The sequence below is a fragment of the Erythranthe guttata genome, chromosome 4, assembly GCF_056151865.1.
Source record: "Erythranthe guttata isolate IM_541 chromosome 4, IM_541, whole genome shotgun sequence".
NCBI classification, from domain to species: Eukaryota; Viridiplantae; Streptophyta; class Magnoliopsida; order Lamiales; family Phrymaceae; genus Erythranthe; species Erythranthe guttata.
The window spans coordinates 6,525,358-6,543,411 of NC_142536.1; the positions used below are offsets into that span (position 1 = coordinate 6,525,358).

At 28.8% G+C, this 18,054-nt stretch overlaps 1 protein-coding gene across 3 annotated transcripts; it reads right to left on the minus strand.

The window, feature by feature from the left end:
• Positions 1 to 3,030: 3,030 nt before the first annotated feature.
• LOC105951658 (uncharacterized) lies at positions 3,031 to 7,869 on the minus strand. Of its 3 annotated transcripts, none has more exons than XM_088816731.1 (6): positions 7,542 to 7,869; positions 5,795 to 7,121; positions 5,436 to 5,693; positions 4,761 to 4,841; positions 4,190 to 4,636; positions 3,031 to 3,282 (listed from the first exon to the last, which is right to left on the minus strand). In XM_088816731.1, exons 2-6 carry the CDS (start codon positions 6,764 to 6,766, stop codon positions 3,226 to 3,228), a joined length of 1,815 nt encoding a protein of 604 aa, XP_088672857.1. In that variant the 5' UTR covers positions 6,767 to 7,121; positions 7,542 to 7,869; the 3' UTR covers positions 3,031 to 3,225. The 3 variants fall into 3 exon arrangements, with proteins under 3 accessions (XP_088672857.1, XP_012830562.2, XP_088672858.1); XM_012975108.2 differs by having other exon boundaries at positions 7,589 to 7,839; XM_088816732.1 differs by having other exon boundaries at positions 7,347 to 7,838.
• Positions 7,870 to 18,054: the final 10,185 nt, after the last annotated feature.

Genomic DNA, 18,054 nt, shown 5'->3' on the forward strand with positions numbered 1-18,054 from the left:
TGATAAATAGGGAAAAATTAACCTTACAAAAGACCATTTTAACATAAAATTTCACGATTCCATCTAATAACTGTTGACCTTTGACCAACATTGACCAATCGGTGGCTGTTTTTTTTCTTCCTTTATTGTTCTTTTGTTAGAGAGCAATTATATAATATTACCAATTTACCATGTCCTAATCTTACTTTTGAACCACAAAAGAGTTAATGGATGAAATTTTGTATTGAAATAGTTAACCTTACAAAAAACTATTTCGACACAAAATTTCATCCATTAATTGTTGAACATTGACCAACATTGACCGGTTGTTGTTTGGGGTTTTTTCTTTCTTGATCTTTTATCGAGAGTAATTACGTACTATTACTGGTCATAATGTTACCGTTGAACCACAAAAAAAAGTTATCATAGTTTGAATTTTAGTCGACGAATTTGGCACTTGCCAGAATTGTTATCATATATTTCTATTTGTTTTTCTTTTTTTAAAATTTAATGGACAAAAAATGAGGTCGCCATTAATTATTTGGAAACCGTCCACTTAGCCATTCATGGGACTTAAATGCTGATATATATGAATTATTGAAAAAACAGAAGTTAGTGACTATACATATAAAGTTTGAAATAATTGTTTATTTCTTGAAATTATTAACGAATATCATGAAAAATTAATGTTAATTAAGCAATTATCTTGTATGTTTTTTCTGTTAGTAAAACATAGTTTATGGCCAATTAATGTGGAGGTTTAAGTTTGTCGACAAAAATGTACATAGAAATATTAACCATCCTAAATACATATACACATGGATATGTGTTATTATGTGTAGATTAATGGTGTAAAATTACATGATGTATCTCACCAGATGTAGATTCTACAAACCTGAATTTTAGTTTCTTTTAGGATTAAACTTTTAAGTATTGTTTGGTGTATTTTCTAATTTATTTCAGTTGTACAAGAGTTACTTATAGTTTTTATTTGGATTTAAGTTAAGTTTTTAAATTTTTATTTTTCATTATATGATAGTAAGCTTATGAAATTTCAGAACTTCTGAAAATTGACAATAAACTTTGTGCCCGTTTATACATATATATTTAGAATTATTGATATAAAATGCAATTTTAATACTTTTCTTTAGTGGATATATTTGGTTTTGTTGTTTCGTCGTTTCATCGTAAATTTCTATTATTTTTTTTCATGAAACATACATACGTGTCATGTACGTGCACCTGATTTTAATTTTTAATCACTAATTGTTAGGTCTTTAAATGATAAGTATTTTGTTAAAATTGCATTTATCACATTATTTCAATTAATGAAATCAAAATTGGTCTTTAAAAAGACGGCAAAATTGTTTTTGGCTTATTTTTTTAGTTACGGTAAACAAATTAATAAAATTAGTTATACAGATTTAGGTACCCAACCAAATTCTGGTCTTAATATATAGTCAATTTACAAAAAACCCCTCTTGTTTGGATAATTACATCTACTCCCCTCAACTATGATTTTTTCTTACATCTCCACCCATATGGGATCAAATTCAACATAATCATCTAGATTTCGTGGAATGTGCTCTAATTTGTACTCGTTTTGTGTAAAAATACAGTTTCTGATGCACCACAATCTAATATATACAAACCAAAAAACACATATAATGATCATCTTACTTCAAAATGTGGAGTTCGAATGGGATAAAACGGGTACAAAAGTGATAATATTGCATATAATCTCGAAAATTCCACTAAATTTGAAACCGCAAGGGTGGACGTATAAGAAGATTTATAGTTGAGGGGTGGTTGTAATTACCCAAACAAGAGGGGAGTTTTCGTAAATTGACCATACCTCGGGGGTGGTTGTAATTTACCCTAATATATATGACAATGACTTCATTAAGCTACATTAAGTGTTATCAACTAACTTATGTTTGGTATCTATTTAATTTTAAAACAACAAAATTCAAATTTAAATACTACACAAGTGTTTACAAATCCAGGAGCAATGTAGATCTTGTTTGGCTAATTTTATTTATAATAACTTATAAATTTTTATATGTGATAAAATGCTTTAGAAGTTGATAATTTGTTAAATCTTATTTTAAAAGTTAACTTTTAAAGCATCCAATTTATCGGTACAGTACCATTTGGACTTCAGAAGGGACATTGAACTTTTTCAGGCATATTTTGGCAAAATTTAAAGCACAAAATTTGTAGTCTATTGGGTTGGCTTTGTAATCCAACTTAAATCGACAATGGCGAGAAAGTTATAAACGACGAATGAATGAACACGGCTATTGACATTTTGACTTTTTCCACGTTCGAACAATAACTCATTCATGTACAAAAAATATGTATATATATAAATTGTATACATATGGCGATAGTTAAAAATAATTATTTCTATAAATATAAATTGTAGCAAACGATTTGTATATAACTCGGCATCAATAATTAAAAAATTCGGAGAATTTCAACCGAATTATGTAGCATCGCATTGAATAACTTGTAGTATTTTTGAAAATAAATTACTTATTTACTTTCTTTATATATATATATATATATATATATATATATATATATATATATATATATATATATATATATATATCTTATTAAATTTATATTAGGAGAATCAAAACAAGTATGAGTATGTTTCGAATCTAACCATGTTACGAAACGTACTTATAATCATGAAATCGACTCAATACCAAAATTCAAGTTCAATTTCGCGCATTGTTTAGTGACTCACATTAAAATCCAGAAAATTAAACCCTACCTGAAAATTCAGAAAATAAATAGAGAAGATTAAAAACAACATATATATATTTAAACCTCTATAAATTACTTAACTCGAGACTCGCAAAACTTATTAATTCAGCCGAATATTAAATACTCAAAAATTTATTAATTATTAATTTGTAGAATTTAGAACAACGATTAGGTGACAAAATAACTCATGAACTGCAGAATTTAATCACAAATACCAAGAAACTCGTAAATCAGGAACCATACGTTTTTTTTTTAATTTGAATAGTTATTCTCTTTTTCGGGTGAAATAAATGTCGAATAAACATATTTAATTATTTATACAACACATGAGCAGCAGCTTATTGGCATGAATTTACATGGTGTGCTAACCCATTCATTGTTAGCATTTACGAAACAATATGTACAAAATTATGTACAGACGAAACCAAATTAGAGAACATAAATTCATCTAAACTAACCGAACATAAATTATTGACTGATGTCGAAGTACTTTGGATTCGACGGATAATCGTATTCCACTTGCAACTGCAGAGCATCAAATTACACGACTTATTATTCGATTCTCGAGAATTCGACATAAAAAAACAGAAAACAAAAAGTTACGGAAGAAACAAGTCATATCGAGAAATTAAAATTTTAGGAAGGTCAAGAATCATAGACTTCTCTTCCATATCAAGAAATAATCAAGTCCTCGTTTAATAGGCTTGATCGGCCTTTATATAATAACTACGATAATACTTCTTTCGGGTTTATTGCATTCAGCCCCCCTATGTTTAGTTTAATTGTTAAAAAAAGCTCCTCGTGTTATTAATATTCGCATAAACCCCCCTATGATCCAGTTTTATTAGCAAACTACCCCTAAAGACGTACCATATAAGGGGTTGTGTGCTAAAAACAAATGCATCGTAAGGGGATTTTTGCTCATATGTATAACATGGGGAGTGTTTAAGCAATTCGGTATAATACAAGGGTACTAAATGCAATAAACTCTACTTTCATTACAAATATAACGTAACATCAATTATAAAGAATGAACAAACTTGGAAAATAGAAAATAATCACAACTTCTAATACATACTATCAAACATATATATATATATCTATATATATATATAACAAACCACTTCTAAAATACCAGAAATTCTACTACAAGTTGAAAGAAGCTTATTAAGGGAGTGATTGGATTTTGAAATGAGGAATATGAAATCAAAGAAATTACATTTCAATGAAAACATTATTTCCTTGTTTTAGGTTAAAAAAAATCATTTTCACTCTTTTCTCTCCAAATTATTTTCACTTGTTATTTTTCCACGATCCAATCTTAGTCGCAAATTTTCCACAAAATATACAAAGTCTCATTTAACGCCGTGTTATACTTATAATCACGTAAAAATATCATAATAATAAAAGTATATATATTATATATGCATACCTTGCCCTCGTCGGAATCCGTGTGGCGCTGAGGGAAAACCACTCTCATATCATTGTACAAATAGAAACGGCGCTCACCTTCGATATCCATAATCCCATTTCTTGAAGGAAGAGAAGATGGGCCCGATTTGCATTTCGGGCCCGTTCTGGAGTACTTCTTCATGTGTGGGCATACAAAACGGAGGTGTATGGCATAACGGAGAACACCCGTGGTGTTCTTATTAACCTTCGAAGGGGAATATAGGGATTGCTTATTTTCTCTTTCACCGGATAAAGAAGAAGCGAAAGGGAGATTATTTATTCCGTTACTACCCCTGCAATTGTTATTGTCTAATACGCAGTTAGCATCAGCTCCACATGTACTCGTAAACAAATCGTTTCTCGAGATCGAGTCTTTTGGTCCACCACCTCTATCGACAGCTAAAGTTGACTTTTGGCGTAAAAATGTCTGCAAGTTATATGATTGGTCAAAAGAGTCGATGAAAATCAAACCAAACTACTCGAAAATAAGTTCGAGAAAAAAAAATCAAGTAAAACTAGATAATGTTTAATAAGTAACGAGATTTACGCACCTTTGTACCTGCAGGCATGTCAGTCAAGTCATAGTTACAGAAGAATGTGTGAATAGGTGTTCTTTCTGGATTGCTTACGACCTGTCGAATAAACTCGATTGTTAGAGCAGAATATTTAATTGTCGAATTGAAGCAACTTTTAAAATATAGTCCATAAATTCATCGATCTGAAAATTAAGCCCAACAAAATGAGCAAGACAATCGCATACGACACACCGAAGCCATGTTTTTATGTGATGACTCTCATTCATAGTACCATGGACACAGCTGTTCGGTCGGAAAGTCAACAATCTGAAACCAGTTAAAAAAGATAAAACTCCGACAATTAATATGTGAACTTATATTTCTCCACCAGAGATCAAAGATTCAATTTTTAATTGTAAAAAAAGAAAATTAAGACAACGTAACGAGGTGGAAACAGCCTTAAAGCGCACCTAAAATCCCATGATCAGAAAAGAAAAGAAAAAAACGTAAATTTCACACTCAAATCAACTGTCACATCAAGTGAACGGAATCGAAAAAGAAATAACACGGTAAATAATAGATCTTTAACTCTCGAGATTAAGTTCTATTCAAGTCTCCCTTACAACTGAACCAAAGGTAATAATTATGCCGTTTCCTAATTTCCAGGGGACATAAATAATTCAATAAAAGAAAAGAAATTTCTGAGAATACCAGTTGCAAGCGCCCTTTCATAGGTATTCTGAGACGGGCTTTTTCGTCCGAGGAGCCATTGTTAACACTGAGGCTTCTCTTCAGTTTCGGACCTTCACATTTGCTGTTCGAAGATAAATCTCTAGAAAGATCTATAGACGAATAGTACAGTAAGTAATTATCACCATCCACACTTGTTACGGCAAACGGAAGTTTCTGCGGATGAGGTGAAAATTTCCCGCCCGTTATATTCAAAACCGCAAGGAAACCATCGAGTTTCTGCACCACATCCAAGAATTAATTAAAAATAATAATAATAACAAATTGCATTATGAGTAATTATTACGAGACAGAGAAAAAAAAAATGTGTATATATATACCTGGTTGACTATCCCAGAAGCTAATCTACCAGATAAAAGCGACTCTTCGAACGAACCAACCAATGACCTTCTGACGGATAATCCACTCAAAGATTTATTCCCTAATTTGCTATTTTGAGCGTTTTGAGTCAAATGCTCGAATTTCATAGGGAAACTCTCGTCCTCTTCGAGAACTTTTCTTGGAGATAAAAAGCTCGAGAAAGTCCCTTCGAGAGATTGCTCCACATCCTTAAAAGTTATACAGCTGTCATCAAACTCTCTCCTCGAATTTCTCATCCTTCCGAAAAATCTAGGTCCAAGAGGAGACAGTGACAAAGGCGGAGAGACAACGTTGTCCCTTAACAAAAGATTCTGAGATCTAAGTTCTTGATTTCCAAGTAAGGGCCCATCTGTAATTACACAATCTTCTTCGTGTAAGTTAGTATTACTCCTCGAGAAATTCGGTGCAGACCAACTAACCGGATAGTCATACTCCAAGTTGCTTATGTGGGCTTTTTTGTTCTCCTTCACTGCAATGCTATAACTACTACTACCACCCCGTAAGTTGAAATTACTATGATGGAAAGTGCTTCCGATTTCAAGATTCTCGCCTCGAAATTCGTTGGGCAAAATCATGCCATTCAAAGGCGATAGAAGTCGTTTTCGAACCAATGAACTCGAATTCTCGTTTGCACTATCCGATCGGTTAGTTAGTGCATTGGTTTCGAAGCCCACAATCCTAGAAGCTGGTGTCTGAACGTTTTTATGCGGTAAGAAGCAGTTCTTGTCCGCAGAATCGATCCTCAGTTTACGCATGTGGGCCATACTATCCGTGTGCAAACTGATAAAGTCGGATTCTTTATCATGTTCACGTGATGAAGTTGGTAGAAAATCACCAAATTGCCTTCCATTCACTCCGAATTGTATGATTGTGCTAACAGAAGTCGAGACTTCTTCGGAGATTTTACCGGAAGCAATTTGAGGCAAGCCCATGATTATTAACTTGGAGAAATTCGAGGCTAACACAATTTTCAAGGGCTTATCAAAAGAACAAAAGTTTCGGGCTTTGTTTTCCTAAGAAACTCTTCGAGCATATTCGAAAGACGAATAGCATAATATCATGTATTTCCAATTTCAAGAAAGAAAACGAAATCGTTTAGAAAAAACATTATCTATCTCTCTATCTATCTATCTATGATCTATCTATCCGAAACTCCATTACAATCGGAGTCCCTTCGGACAAAGCAGAATAAGACGCAGAAAAGGTAGCAATAAGCATTGCTTCGTTGGTTGTGCATTAAAGATAACCACGGAACCATTTACTCTCGCAGCACGATCACGATCGATTCTGGAAAAATTAAGAACTTGTTAGAGAAATGAACTGATCATAAATATTAGCTCGAGACTGAAGTAATAATAATTTCCATTTTCGGAGAAAAAAATTCAAATCGAAAACCTTAAAACTAGGACCTGGAAGAGAGATTAACAGTCTTGATGAACATCATTTAACAACAATAAGAAAAGCAAAATAATCAATCGGATTGCAAAAGATCATATTGACTTGAAGACTCACCAGAAACAAGGATTCGATGAATAATCAAAAGTGCCCAGAAACAATTTTGGGCTCAAATTTACAAAACCACCATTAATTCATCCTCAAGAATAACAATCCAGATAAAAAAAATTAATAAATAAAACCCACAAAAGATTGTCTGAAATGCTACCAGAAGTAAGCAATCAACACCAAAAAGCCCAAATAGATACATACATATATATGTATATGAAGACGTGTGCAGCATATTCAAAAAGACCCACCGGCGAAGCTATTTGATTGCAATCTACGAGAATCTGCTGCTTGCATTGATTAATTAATTTATATTTTTTTTGATGTATTGAAGTGTTGAATTTTTCCTTCGTGTATCTGGTTTGATAGAGAGATGATGATGAATTGATGATGGGGTTTTACAAATGGGAGAAGTTTTGATGAGAGAGAGAAACAATGGAGTCAATAATAATAAGATTGCTCTTATACTATATTCCGCTTGCGGCCCCTCGCATTTCTATCTGTTTCTCTCTTTTTCTTTTTACTACACATCTCTTTTTTTTTTTCTTTTTCTTTTTTTTCTTTTTTTTTAATCAATTGTCTTGTGTAAAAATAAATAAATAATTCAACAAAAAAGTAATTATAAAAATAAACTAAAATCATGTAGATATTTTTAGCCAGCACAACTTCGAGAGCCTTGGAGTTTGCTTGGTCATAAAAGATGGATATGCATTGTCATTTTTAGGGTAATAAATTATGGGTACCTGCTAATGTATGACTAAATAACTTATATGTTCCTGTAGTATTGGTAATTACAAATACCCATGAGCTATTATCCGTCTTATAATTACATCCGTACGGAGTCATGAGTAACGAAATCTTAAAGATTCGGTTGAATATTTGTTCTAAATATCTGAATCTACTACCCCAAGGGGTAAATGTAATATTCTTTTTCTCTTTTTTTTCTTTTCTTTTCATAAAAGGGTAATTTAGATCATTACATCATTCCTTTAGAATTTTTTACGGGCTATTAGGTTTTGGGATATTTTGTCGTTACCAATATCACAGGGGTTTATAAGTTATCAAATCTTACTTTAAAGTATTTAGTCTCACCTCAAAAGAGTACCCATAAACTACCCTCATTTTTGTAATTTATGAAACATTTAAATTATTCATACCATTATCAAGGCATCCTTGCTTGATATATTATAAATAAATTGTTCGATTAAAATGTATTTCTTATATATTAGCTTAAAATTTATTGGTTCTTGATTAATAATATTTAGGAATAAAATGCATTAAACAAATTGCAAACATTATATATTAAAATTATTGTTTTGGCTTGGACTAGAAAAAGTTATACCATTTGGTTTAGTAGTTGGATATTTGGTTTATTAAATGCTACACCTAATAAAATATAGGGAAAGATTAAAACAAATACCGCTTATTTCTCAATTCAATACACACCCATGTCTGGTACTAGAAATTTATTTCAACATAATAATTAAAATTACGCAATATATTTTCACCGAATATTGTATCTCAGTGACCGATCGTATTCATTTATGTATATATAAAAAACAAAAAAAATATTAAATAAACAAGCAAAAACAGTATTAATTAAGATTCATTGGACATGAAGAAAGTATATAGGAAGAATAGAATAGAAACCCCCATTATGTTATGAGTTGATTACATGGAATATATATAGAGAAATATTACAAGGTAATAGAGTTTAACTAAGTAACTAAATCCTACCTAATCTAGGTAACTCAATCGTACTAGAATCCTAATATTACAAGAGTTCTATAATATAATATTCTCTAACAAAGTAAAATATTTTTTTATTACTGGGGTTTGGATATATCACAAACACACATACACATATATATATATATATATATATATATATATATATATATATATATATATAGAAAATAGTTGGGCTCCCTTGGAAATGCAAAAGGGCGAATAAAGTGATGCAGAGTTTTTTTGTTGATAAGCAATCACTGTGACGATGGAGACTGTTGTTCATCGTTTTGTTAATCAAAATCCAAAAATTGTGTTCAGAAAATAAACACGTCTTCCCTCAAAACCTACAATTTATTCTCCACAAGAAATGAGACAAATGTACAATGGATAACTCTAACCCGGGGTTTTATTTTATCTACATTTTTATTGTAATTTGTGACATGAATTAATTTTTGTTTTTTTTTTTTTTTTTTTATGCATGTTCAATATCTTTTGGGAGTTGTTATCATTTTATTTTAGTGAAATATGTTTTAAGGAAATAATGAAAATGTCTTTTAGAAAAGGAATCGGAAAAAATAAAAGGATACTTGTTTGTTTTCTAGTAAATATACTCTTTTTACCATAGCAGTTAAATATTTTTACAATAGTAGTCAAATCATTATCTAGAGGAGAGAGAAAGTTTTGAAATTGTTGTGGGATTTTTATTTTTTTGAAAAACTAAACAAAATACGAATTCGTTTCCAGAAAAGAATAGAATTAAGATGAAAATGCAACCAAATATAAATTTTAGGTACGGCCAATCCCTTTCAAATTTAGATGTTTCTAACCTCCTATTCAAAACCACTAAACTACCATTAAACCTTCATTATTATAGCCTCCAATGTTGGGCAACCCCCATTTTATTACTTTATCAATTTCGATTTTTCACCAAATTATTTTATGAAAGATTTTGCATTTCCCATAATTCCACCTTCTACCCCTTTTTGCTAACACTAATTCTATTTTTACTATCAAATATAGTGTGAAAAATATGATTTGATATAATTACCATATACAAATAATTATTAACTCATCTCACGTGAGTGCTTACCGACTTAACTTCAACGGCAAAATATTAAAATGAATCATCAAATATTATTTTGATGCTAGTTTTATTATTTTGATATCGGTTTACTCCAACCATAAGCATTAAAAGGATTATCAGTCCCGCAATGGATGACCTAGCGGTTAGAACAAGTGACCTTGTGTCAATTAACTCAAGTTCGAATCTCCTTACCAACGATTGTTAGGTCGAGTTTGTCACACATGGTTAGCCTGGTTTGCGTCTCTTGTGTGGTTTAAATACAAGTATAAATACTCTTCCATCAGTCGTGTGGAAGAGTATTCTCACAACACGTGGACACCTTTCAAACGAAATTTGCCAAAGAGTTGAAGACGGTCAGAGTACATCAATTTGGGCCGATCCGTGACTAGGAGATTACCGGAGTTTGAAAATATTGACTCGACGGTCTATCCAACACGGCTAGTCCCGATCGAGTCTTCAACTTGATGGACTCGGCAACTCTGGATTTGGCTATGACCCAGATAAAATGATGGACTTCACTTATCCCAGAAGGTGATTGTTTACAAGTAATGGAAGCTCTGGACGGTGGGGCTGCTCTATCTGCAACTTTGAAAGCATACACTGAAGGTTGTTTTCTTTTGTGGTTTCTTTTCGAACTATTCCTTTTCCTTTACTAAACATTCTTGTAATATTCTAGCTTATATGTTGTCTGCTAAGTTTGGACACTTTTGTATCAAAAGCAATAGTCTTTGTTAGGTACAGGTTTCTTTAGACTTAGCCATAGATCCGTAGAATTAAAGAAAGAGGGGAAAAGATAAAATAATAAATAGCTCAGGTCAAGAGTTGCATGTATAAATAAACAGCTTAGTTTCCTTTTCCAGTTTTCAATCAAATAGATCCAAAGTCTGGTGGCAACACCAAAACTGAAAAAACACCAAGCAACAACCACTGATCCAAAACCCAAAATATATTCCCGAACTCATACTGAGTTGACTCAGCAACACATGCACAGTCAACTCAGTCACCAACTCACCCTCTCCACTCAGCACAAACCCAGTTTTCCTCACTCAGAGTTCCTTAATCACTCACAAAAGAGTACTAAGATCAGAAAACACTCATTTTTTAATAAAAGGCAAGTCACACTTGTCTCTCTCTCTCACCACAGTATATATACACGAAAATTCAACGGTTTCAGCATTAAATGTACCTGCGACGGCAATGACACCCATTGTCTGGCTAGACATGCGACGGTGTCGCCGGAAAACGATAATGGGTAACGAAACACTGTAGACAGAGAAGGGGACAAGATGAAGAGAGAGAAACGGCGCAGCAAAATGAGCTGCTAGGATTTTGGTGAGAGAGGTAAGTATAAAAGGAATGAACGACTGAGACTGGAACCACACAATGAACGGTCCAAATTGGATTTGACCAGATCAACGGGCTTAAATTGCTATTAAACCCGATTCCTTGAGTTGGGCTGCATTTATTAGAGATGGCCTAAATCACTAAAGATCATTAATTGTGCTCAAACACTTAATTGGGCCCGATTCCACAGTTTTTCGCAAATGATGCCTAATAAAAGTTCTTTCACTATCAAGAAAATAAAAAATCAGGGCAGCCTCACATCTCTTCGGTTTCAATTAGATTGCAATCGTGCTAATGAAAATAATCTATATATAATATAAAAAGAGAATCTATGCCCTCAATGATTGACATGTGGCAAATGATGATGTCATTTATCAAAATTGCTTAGTTGGAGTTCAATTGATGAGGTGGATTCTTCAATTGGTGAGTTGTAAATTTTATTTTGGTATGTATTTAAGTTATTTCCTATTTAACATTTATACACTCATTTTAACAATTACCACGTGTATATATATTATTTCCAAAATTAATATTTTATAAATTCGAAATAAAAAAAATCTTATTTACATTTCCAGTATTTCAAAATATATTTATTGGTTGTCTTTTTAAAAAAAATCAGTACATTCAATTTTTTTACGAATATTCAAATAATTTTTAGAAAAAAAAAATATTTTTTTAATATTCAAATATTAGAATAAAGGAATACAATTTTTTTTTTCAATATTCTGGAATATTCGAATATCCATTCAATAAAAAAAATATTAAAATAATATATTAATATTGTTTAATAATGCATTAAAATATTCGATTTCAAATTAACATATTAATAATATATTATGAAATTTATAATTTTATTATTAAAATACAAAGAAAAATGACCAAATAAAAAACGTGTATGTTTTATTTATTTTAAATTTTTCTAAAATCAGAATATACATTTTATGATATGAAATTTGATTTCTTACCTATTTAAGATCATTATATTTAATGATATTGTTAGTTTAATGAAAACATTCAATAACCATAAATATTGTTTAATATTTTAAAATTAATTCCTAATCAATAGAAATCAAATCATCCGAATTGAATTGATGATTTCTTACCTTTTCTTTTTCCCATCTATAATCATGTTTGAAATTTGAATTCAAAAAATTTCCTAATTACTATATAGTTATCAAAACTATATAAACCCCTATCTATTTATTTCACCCTACACTATTCTTCATCACCCATTCCATTCGAGTTGTTTTTGTTTTTCGTTTTTCGTTTTCTCTTTTTGGTTTTTTTTTTTGTAATTTTTTTTCAATTGATTTCATGCATTTATCGTATTATAATTTAATTTAGATGGTTTAAATCCGTTTAATATTTTTATTTAACAACATAACTATGCTAATACTTTTTCTTTATGTATTTCTTGCAGATGTTGTTTACGAATCCAACTTATGTCCTATGTGCTACATTGTTTCGGTTTGCATATAATTTTTGTAATTTCATTTATTTATTTTTTTATGTAAAAGTTTGTATTTAGTTTTTTAATTTAATTGACTTATATATTTATCATTATCCAAAAATCGATTATTGTTTTGTCAAACAGAAATGAAAGAAATCGACATTGAATCATTTATTACATGTGGAAACGTGGAAATCAAAGAGTTTTTTTTATTTTTCTTTGATTTTGAAAAGAGGATTGGACAATATTGTTGTACGTACAAGTTTCACCACAATTGACATATATCATCTTTTGAATGTTTTTTTTTTTTAAATAATAAAGACAAACATTTTTTGTACTTTTGCTTCATTAGTGCAATTTTGAAGTTTTATTTTATATTCTTATAGTTTACATATTTTACATTCATTATAATTTTCTATTTTATGTTTCAATCTTAATTTTTTTGAATAAATTACTACATTAACATTAAGAATATTCAAATATATTCGTTTGAACGTCCATTTTTTATGAATATTCAAATAAATTTTAGGAATTTTTTTCATTGTAATAATCGACTAATTTTAATAATTAAATATGTACATATTTTTTTAATTTTCGTAATTATAGAATAACGGGATATGCATTCAATAAATTATATATTTTTTAAAATACAACATATAAATATTTTATTATTTCATTATTTCATTTCGTAAAATATAATCATATATTAATAAAATTCAATAATGTACAATAAAAATATTCTTTTTTTTTCTGAAAAATATATAATATTATTTTTTGTAATAGATAAAATTTCCATATGAGTATTACTTTCTCTTTCAAAAAACAAAACAATAATATTATATATATATATATATATATATATATATATATATATATACATACATATATATATATATATATATATATATATATATATATATATATATATATATATATATATATATATATATATATATTCAATTATCTCTATTTTAAGTTATGATTCATTCAAATTAACTTTATTTTTTAATTTTTGTTCAAGATTATCTGTATATATCAAATCATGACAATTTTTACATTTTTTCATAATTATATTTTTTCCCATATTATATGCATCATAAAATAGGATAAATTATGTCTTTTATTGTGGCTTAAATTCTCTCGGATTAGGTGGTTCAATTAGTTGTCAATCAAAATTAATTATTTTCAAATTAACTTAATACATATTTATTAATTGCCATGATTAACTATTTCCAAATCAATTCAAATCAAATCATTTCATTATATAATCAATGATTTCAAAATTTTAGATTGTCACTCAATTTAGAATTCAAATTTTGAAAATTTAAAATATTTTCATAATTACGTAATAATCCATGCTATATAATTTCCCACAACAATGTGATTGCCCTTGATCCAACTACTTCATATGATGATCTACATCATATTATCATATGTAATTGTCTTCTAGTGTTAATAATTATATGTAATTTTCAGCACTCGAACCTCCACCTTCTTTTGTTCCATTTTTTTTCCTCAACACGCACTCGATCCAAGTACAAATCATTAATATTCCTCACGTTTCTTTTAAATTTTAATGTTTTTTTTATTGAAATGAGATTTATAGTTGTAGGATCCAATATTTTATAAAATTAGATCCAGTTTCAAGCTTAATTTAAATAAAATATTAAAATATCAAGTAAAACCTTTTTTTGTACGCATTTTTCAACTCCTGGCACTACGCATGTTTCATCGCTATAAATTTTTATTAGTTGGATACATATCCCCTAATTTTATGCAATTCGTTTTTATATATGAAATTAATTACTAAAATTTTGGATAGCTTTATGACCTAATTTTAATTACTCCTCATAATCTTCATTCAAATTACTTCCATCAAACTAAATCAATAATGTTTTCAACTATATTTTTTTATAGTTTCTTAGATTATTCCAAAATCTAAAGGGGTAGAAAAATCTATTATTGGTAATAATTGGTAGATGGTTTATTATTGTTTTTGTAATGATTTTTTGTTTAATAATTTCCATATAATTACTTTTTATTTACCCTTCATTTTCGGTCATAATTATATTAGTATCATTATTTGAGTTGCATCAGTATTAGTAGTAGCATTACCATTAGCAGTAGCAGTAGAATTAGAATTATAATTAGCATTTGTATATTAAGATTAGAATTAGTATATTTGGATTAACATTAGCATTAGTATATTAGGATTAACATTAGTATTGGCATTAGAATTAACATATAAGTATTAGTTTAGTATTATTATTAATACTAATATTTGTATTAGCATTAGGATTAAGATTATGATTAGCATTAACATTATCGTTAGCATATTACGATTAATATTAGTATGAATATCAATATGCATATTAGTATGAATATTAGCATTATGATTATGGTCCATATTAGTATTAGTATTACTTAGTATTATGATTAAGATTAGAATTAGTATTAACATATTAGAATTGATATTATTATGAATATTAGTATTCAAATTAGCATTATAATTAGAATTAGTATTAATATCGGCATTATGATTATGATTATAATTATAATTAGAATTAGGATTTGCATTACCATTAGCATTAGCATATAAAGATTGGTATTAAGATTACCATTAGCATTAGCATATTTGCATTTCTATAGGGATTAGAATTATGATTCGTATTATTATTAGGATTAAGATTATGATTAAAATTAGTGTTAAGATTAAGATTGGCATTACCATTAGGATTACAATTTGGATTAGAACAATGATTGAGATTAGTATTAGAAGTAAGATTAGAGTTAATACCAGGATTAGGATTAGCAATAACATTAGAATTACTAACACTAATAATAATAGTATTATTATCATATTAGTATTAGTTTTAGCATTAGTAATGGAAATGGTAATGGTATTGGTATTGGTGACGGTAACTGCAATGGTAATGGTCATAGTAATGGTATTGATATTGGTGATGGTAATGATAACGGTAATAGTATTGGTATTTGTATTCATATTGGTACTGGTACTGGTACTGGTATTCATTACTTACACAATATAGAATAATTTTTTTATTTTCTTTTACTTTCTACTAATTTGTATTGCATATCATTGATCTTACTATTTCGAGGACTCTTTTTTAAATAAAATATTTATTTTTACGATGAATACCCCGTGCAACGCACGGGTGAAGTACTAGAACAATGTATTTGTATTAGTATTAGTATTAATATTTATCTTTGTATTAGTATTAGTATTAGTATTAGTATTACTATTAATATAAGTATTAGTATTAATAGTAGTATTAATATTTGTATCAATATTAATATTAGTATTAGTATTAGTATAAGTATTAGTATTAGTATGATATTAGTATTAGTATCAGTATCAGTATTGCTATCAATATCAGTATTAGTATCAGTATCACTATTAGTATTAATATCATTATCAATAACAACATGAGTCTCAGTATCAGTATGAGTATGAATATGAGTATCAGTATCAATATCAATATATGTATCAATATATGTATGAGTATTGGTATGACTATTGGTATGAATATTAATATTGGTATTAGTATTGGTATTAATATTAGTATGGGTATCAGTATCAGTATCGGTATCGGTATCGGTATCAATATCAGTATCAATACGTGTATGTGTATTAATATGTGTATTAGTATTAATATCAGTATTAATATCAGTAGTAGTATATCATTATCAGTATCGATATCAATATATCAATATTATTATCATAGTTATTATCATCATCATTATTATTATTATTATTAATATTATCATTATTATTATTATTATTATTATTATTATTATTATTATTATTATTATTATTATTATTATTATTATTATTATTATTATTATTATTATTATTATTATTATTATTATTATTATTATCATTATTAATATTATTATTATTATTATTATTATTATCATTATTAATATTATTATTATGCAAATTCATATTAGTCTTGGCGTATTAGCATTAGCATTAGCATTAGCATTAGCATTAGTCTTAGTATTAGTATTAATATTAATATTAATATTAACATTAGTATTAGTATGAGTATTAGTATTAGTATCAGTATTAATATTATTGTTTGTATTAATATTGGCGTAATAGTTTTAACATTAAATATTTTTATTCGAATTGGCGTATTATTATTAATATTGGTGTTGATATTAATATTAACATTAATCATCGTATTAATATTGGGATTGGTATTAATATTAGTATTATTAGTGTTGGTTTTAGTATTAATATTAGTATTGTTTTAGTACTATCAATGTTGGTTTTAATATTAGTAGCATTAGTGGTTGTTGTTAGTAATATTAGTGTTAATATTAGGGTGGCATAGGCAATTGTACGTCGCAATGTCTAGAGTTAAAAGTAGATTTGAAATAAATTTATTTATCAATTCAGAATCGGGCGATATAACTAAATTACGAGCAATATTGTGTGCACAAAAGATTTTCAGCGAATATGAAGGTAAATTACAAATAAATGTATATTTTGATTCATTAAAACATTTTTTTGGTAATATTTGCATGTAAATCAACTGTCAAATTTTTCGTTCGTTTTATTTTATCCAAAACTTTTTTTCTAAAAAAAGTTGATCCGTGCATCGCACGGGTGAATTACTAGTATTTAATAATTGAGGATAATCATAGTAATTTCAAATCTACAGGTGTTGTCGTAGAATTGAATTCCATCATCCATGTATTAAAAAGGGGTTCTTAGATATAAGCCCTCTCTACTTCTTTTAATAGGGAAAGACCAAACTATTTTACATCATTTGAGAAAAATTCACTCTAAATTTTAGTCACCCATTTTCCCATTTATTTCCCTCCACCTTACACACTACCCATGATAGGGGTGTAAACGAGCTGAGCTCGCCTTATTTAGTGAGCTCGAGCTCGAGGAGCCTATAAGTTTTAGCTCGAGCTCGAGCTCGTTGTGTTTCTAAGGAGCTCGAGCTCGCGCTCGAGCTTGTATACGAAACGAGCCCGAGCTCGAGCTCGAGCTCGGCACAACCAAAAACCCATCCATCAAATTTATTTTTTCAATTAAAAAAGTAATATTATTCTTTTTTTATTTATTATTA

Coding starts and splice junctions, on each gene's coding strand:
- LOC105951658 (XM_088816731.1), bottom strand. CDS start 6,766: ATGGGCTTGCCTCAAATTGCTTCCGGTAAAATCTCCGAAGAAGTCTCG. Junction 5,694..5,794: donor CTTCTGGGATAGTCAACCAG/GTATATATATAC, acceptor GATGTGGTGCAG/AAACTCGATGGTTTCCTTGC. Junction 3,283..4,189: donor CGGATTCCGACGAGGGCAAG/GTATGCATATAT, acceptor GATGCTCTGCAG/TTGCAAGTGGAATACGATTA.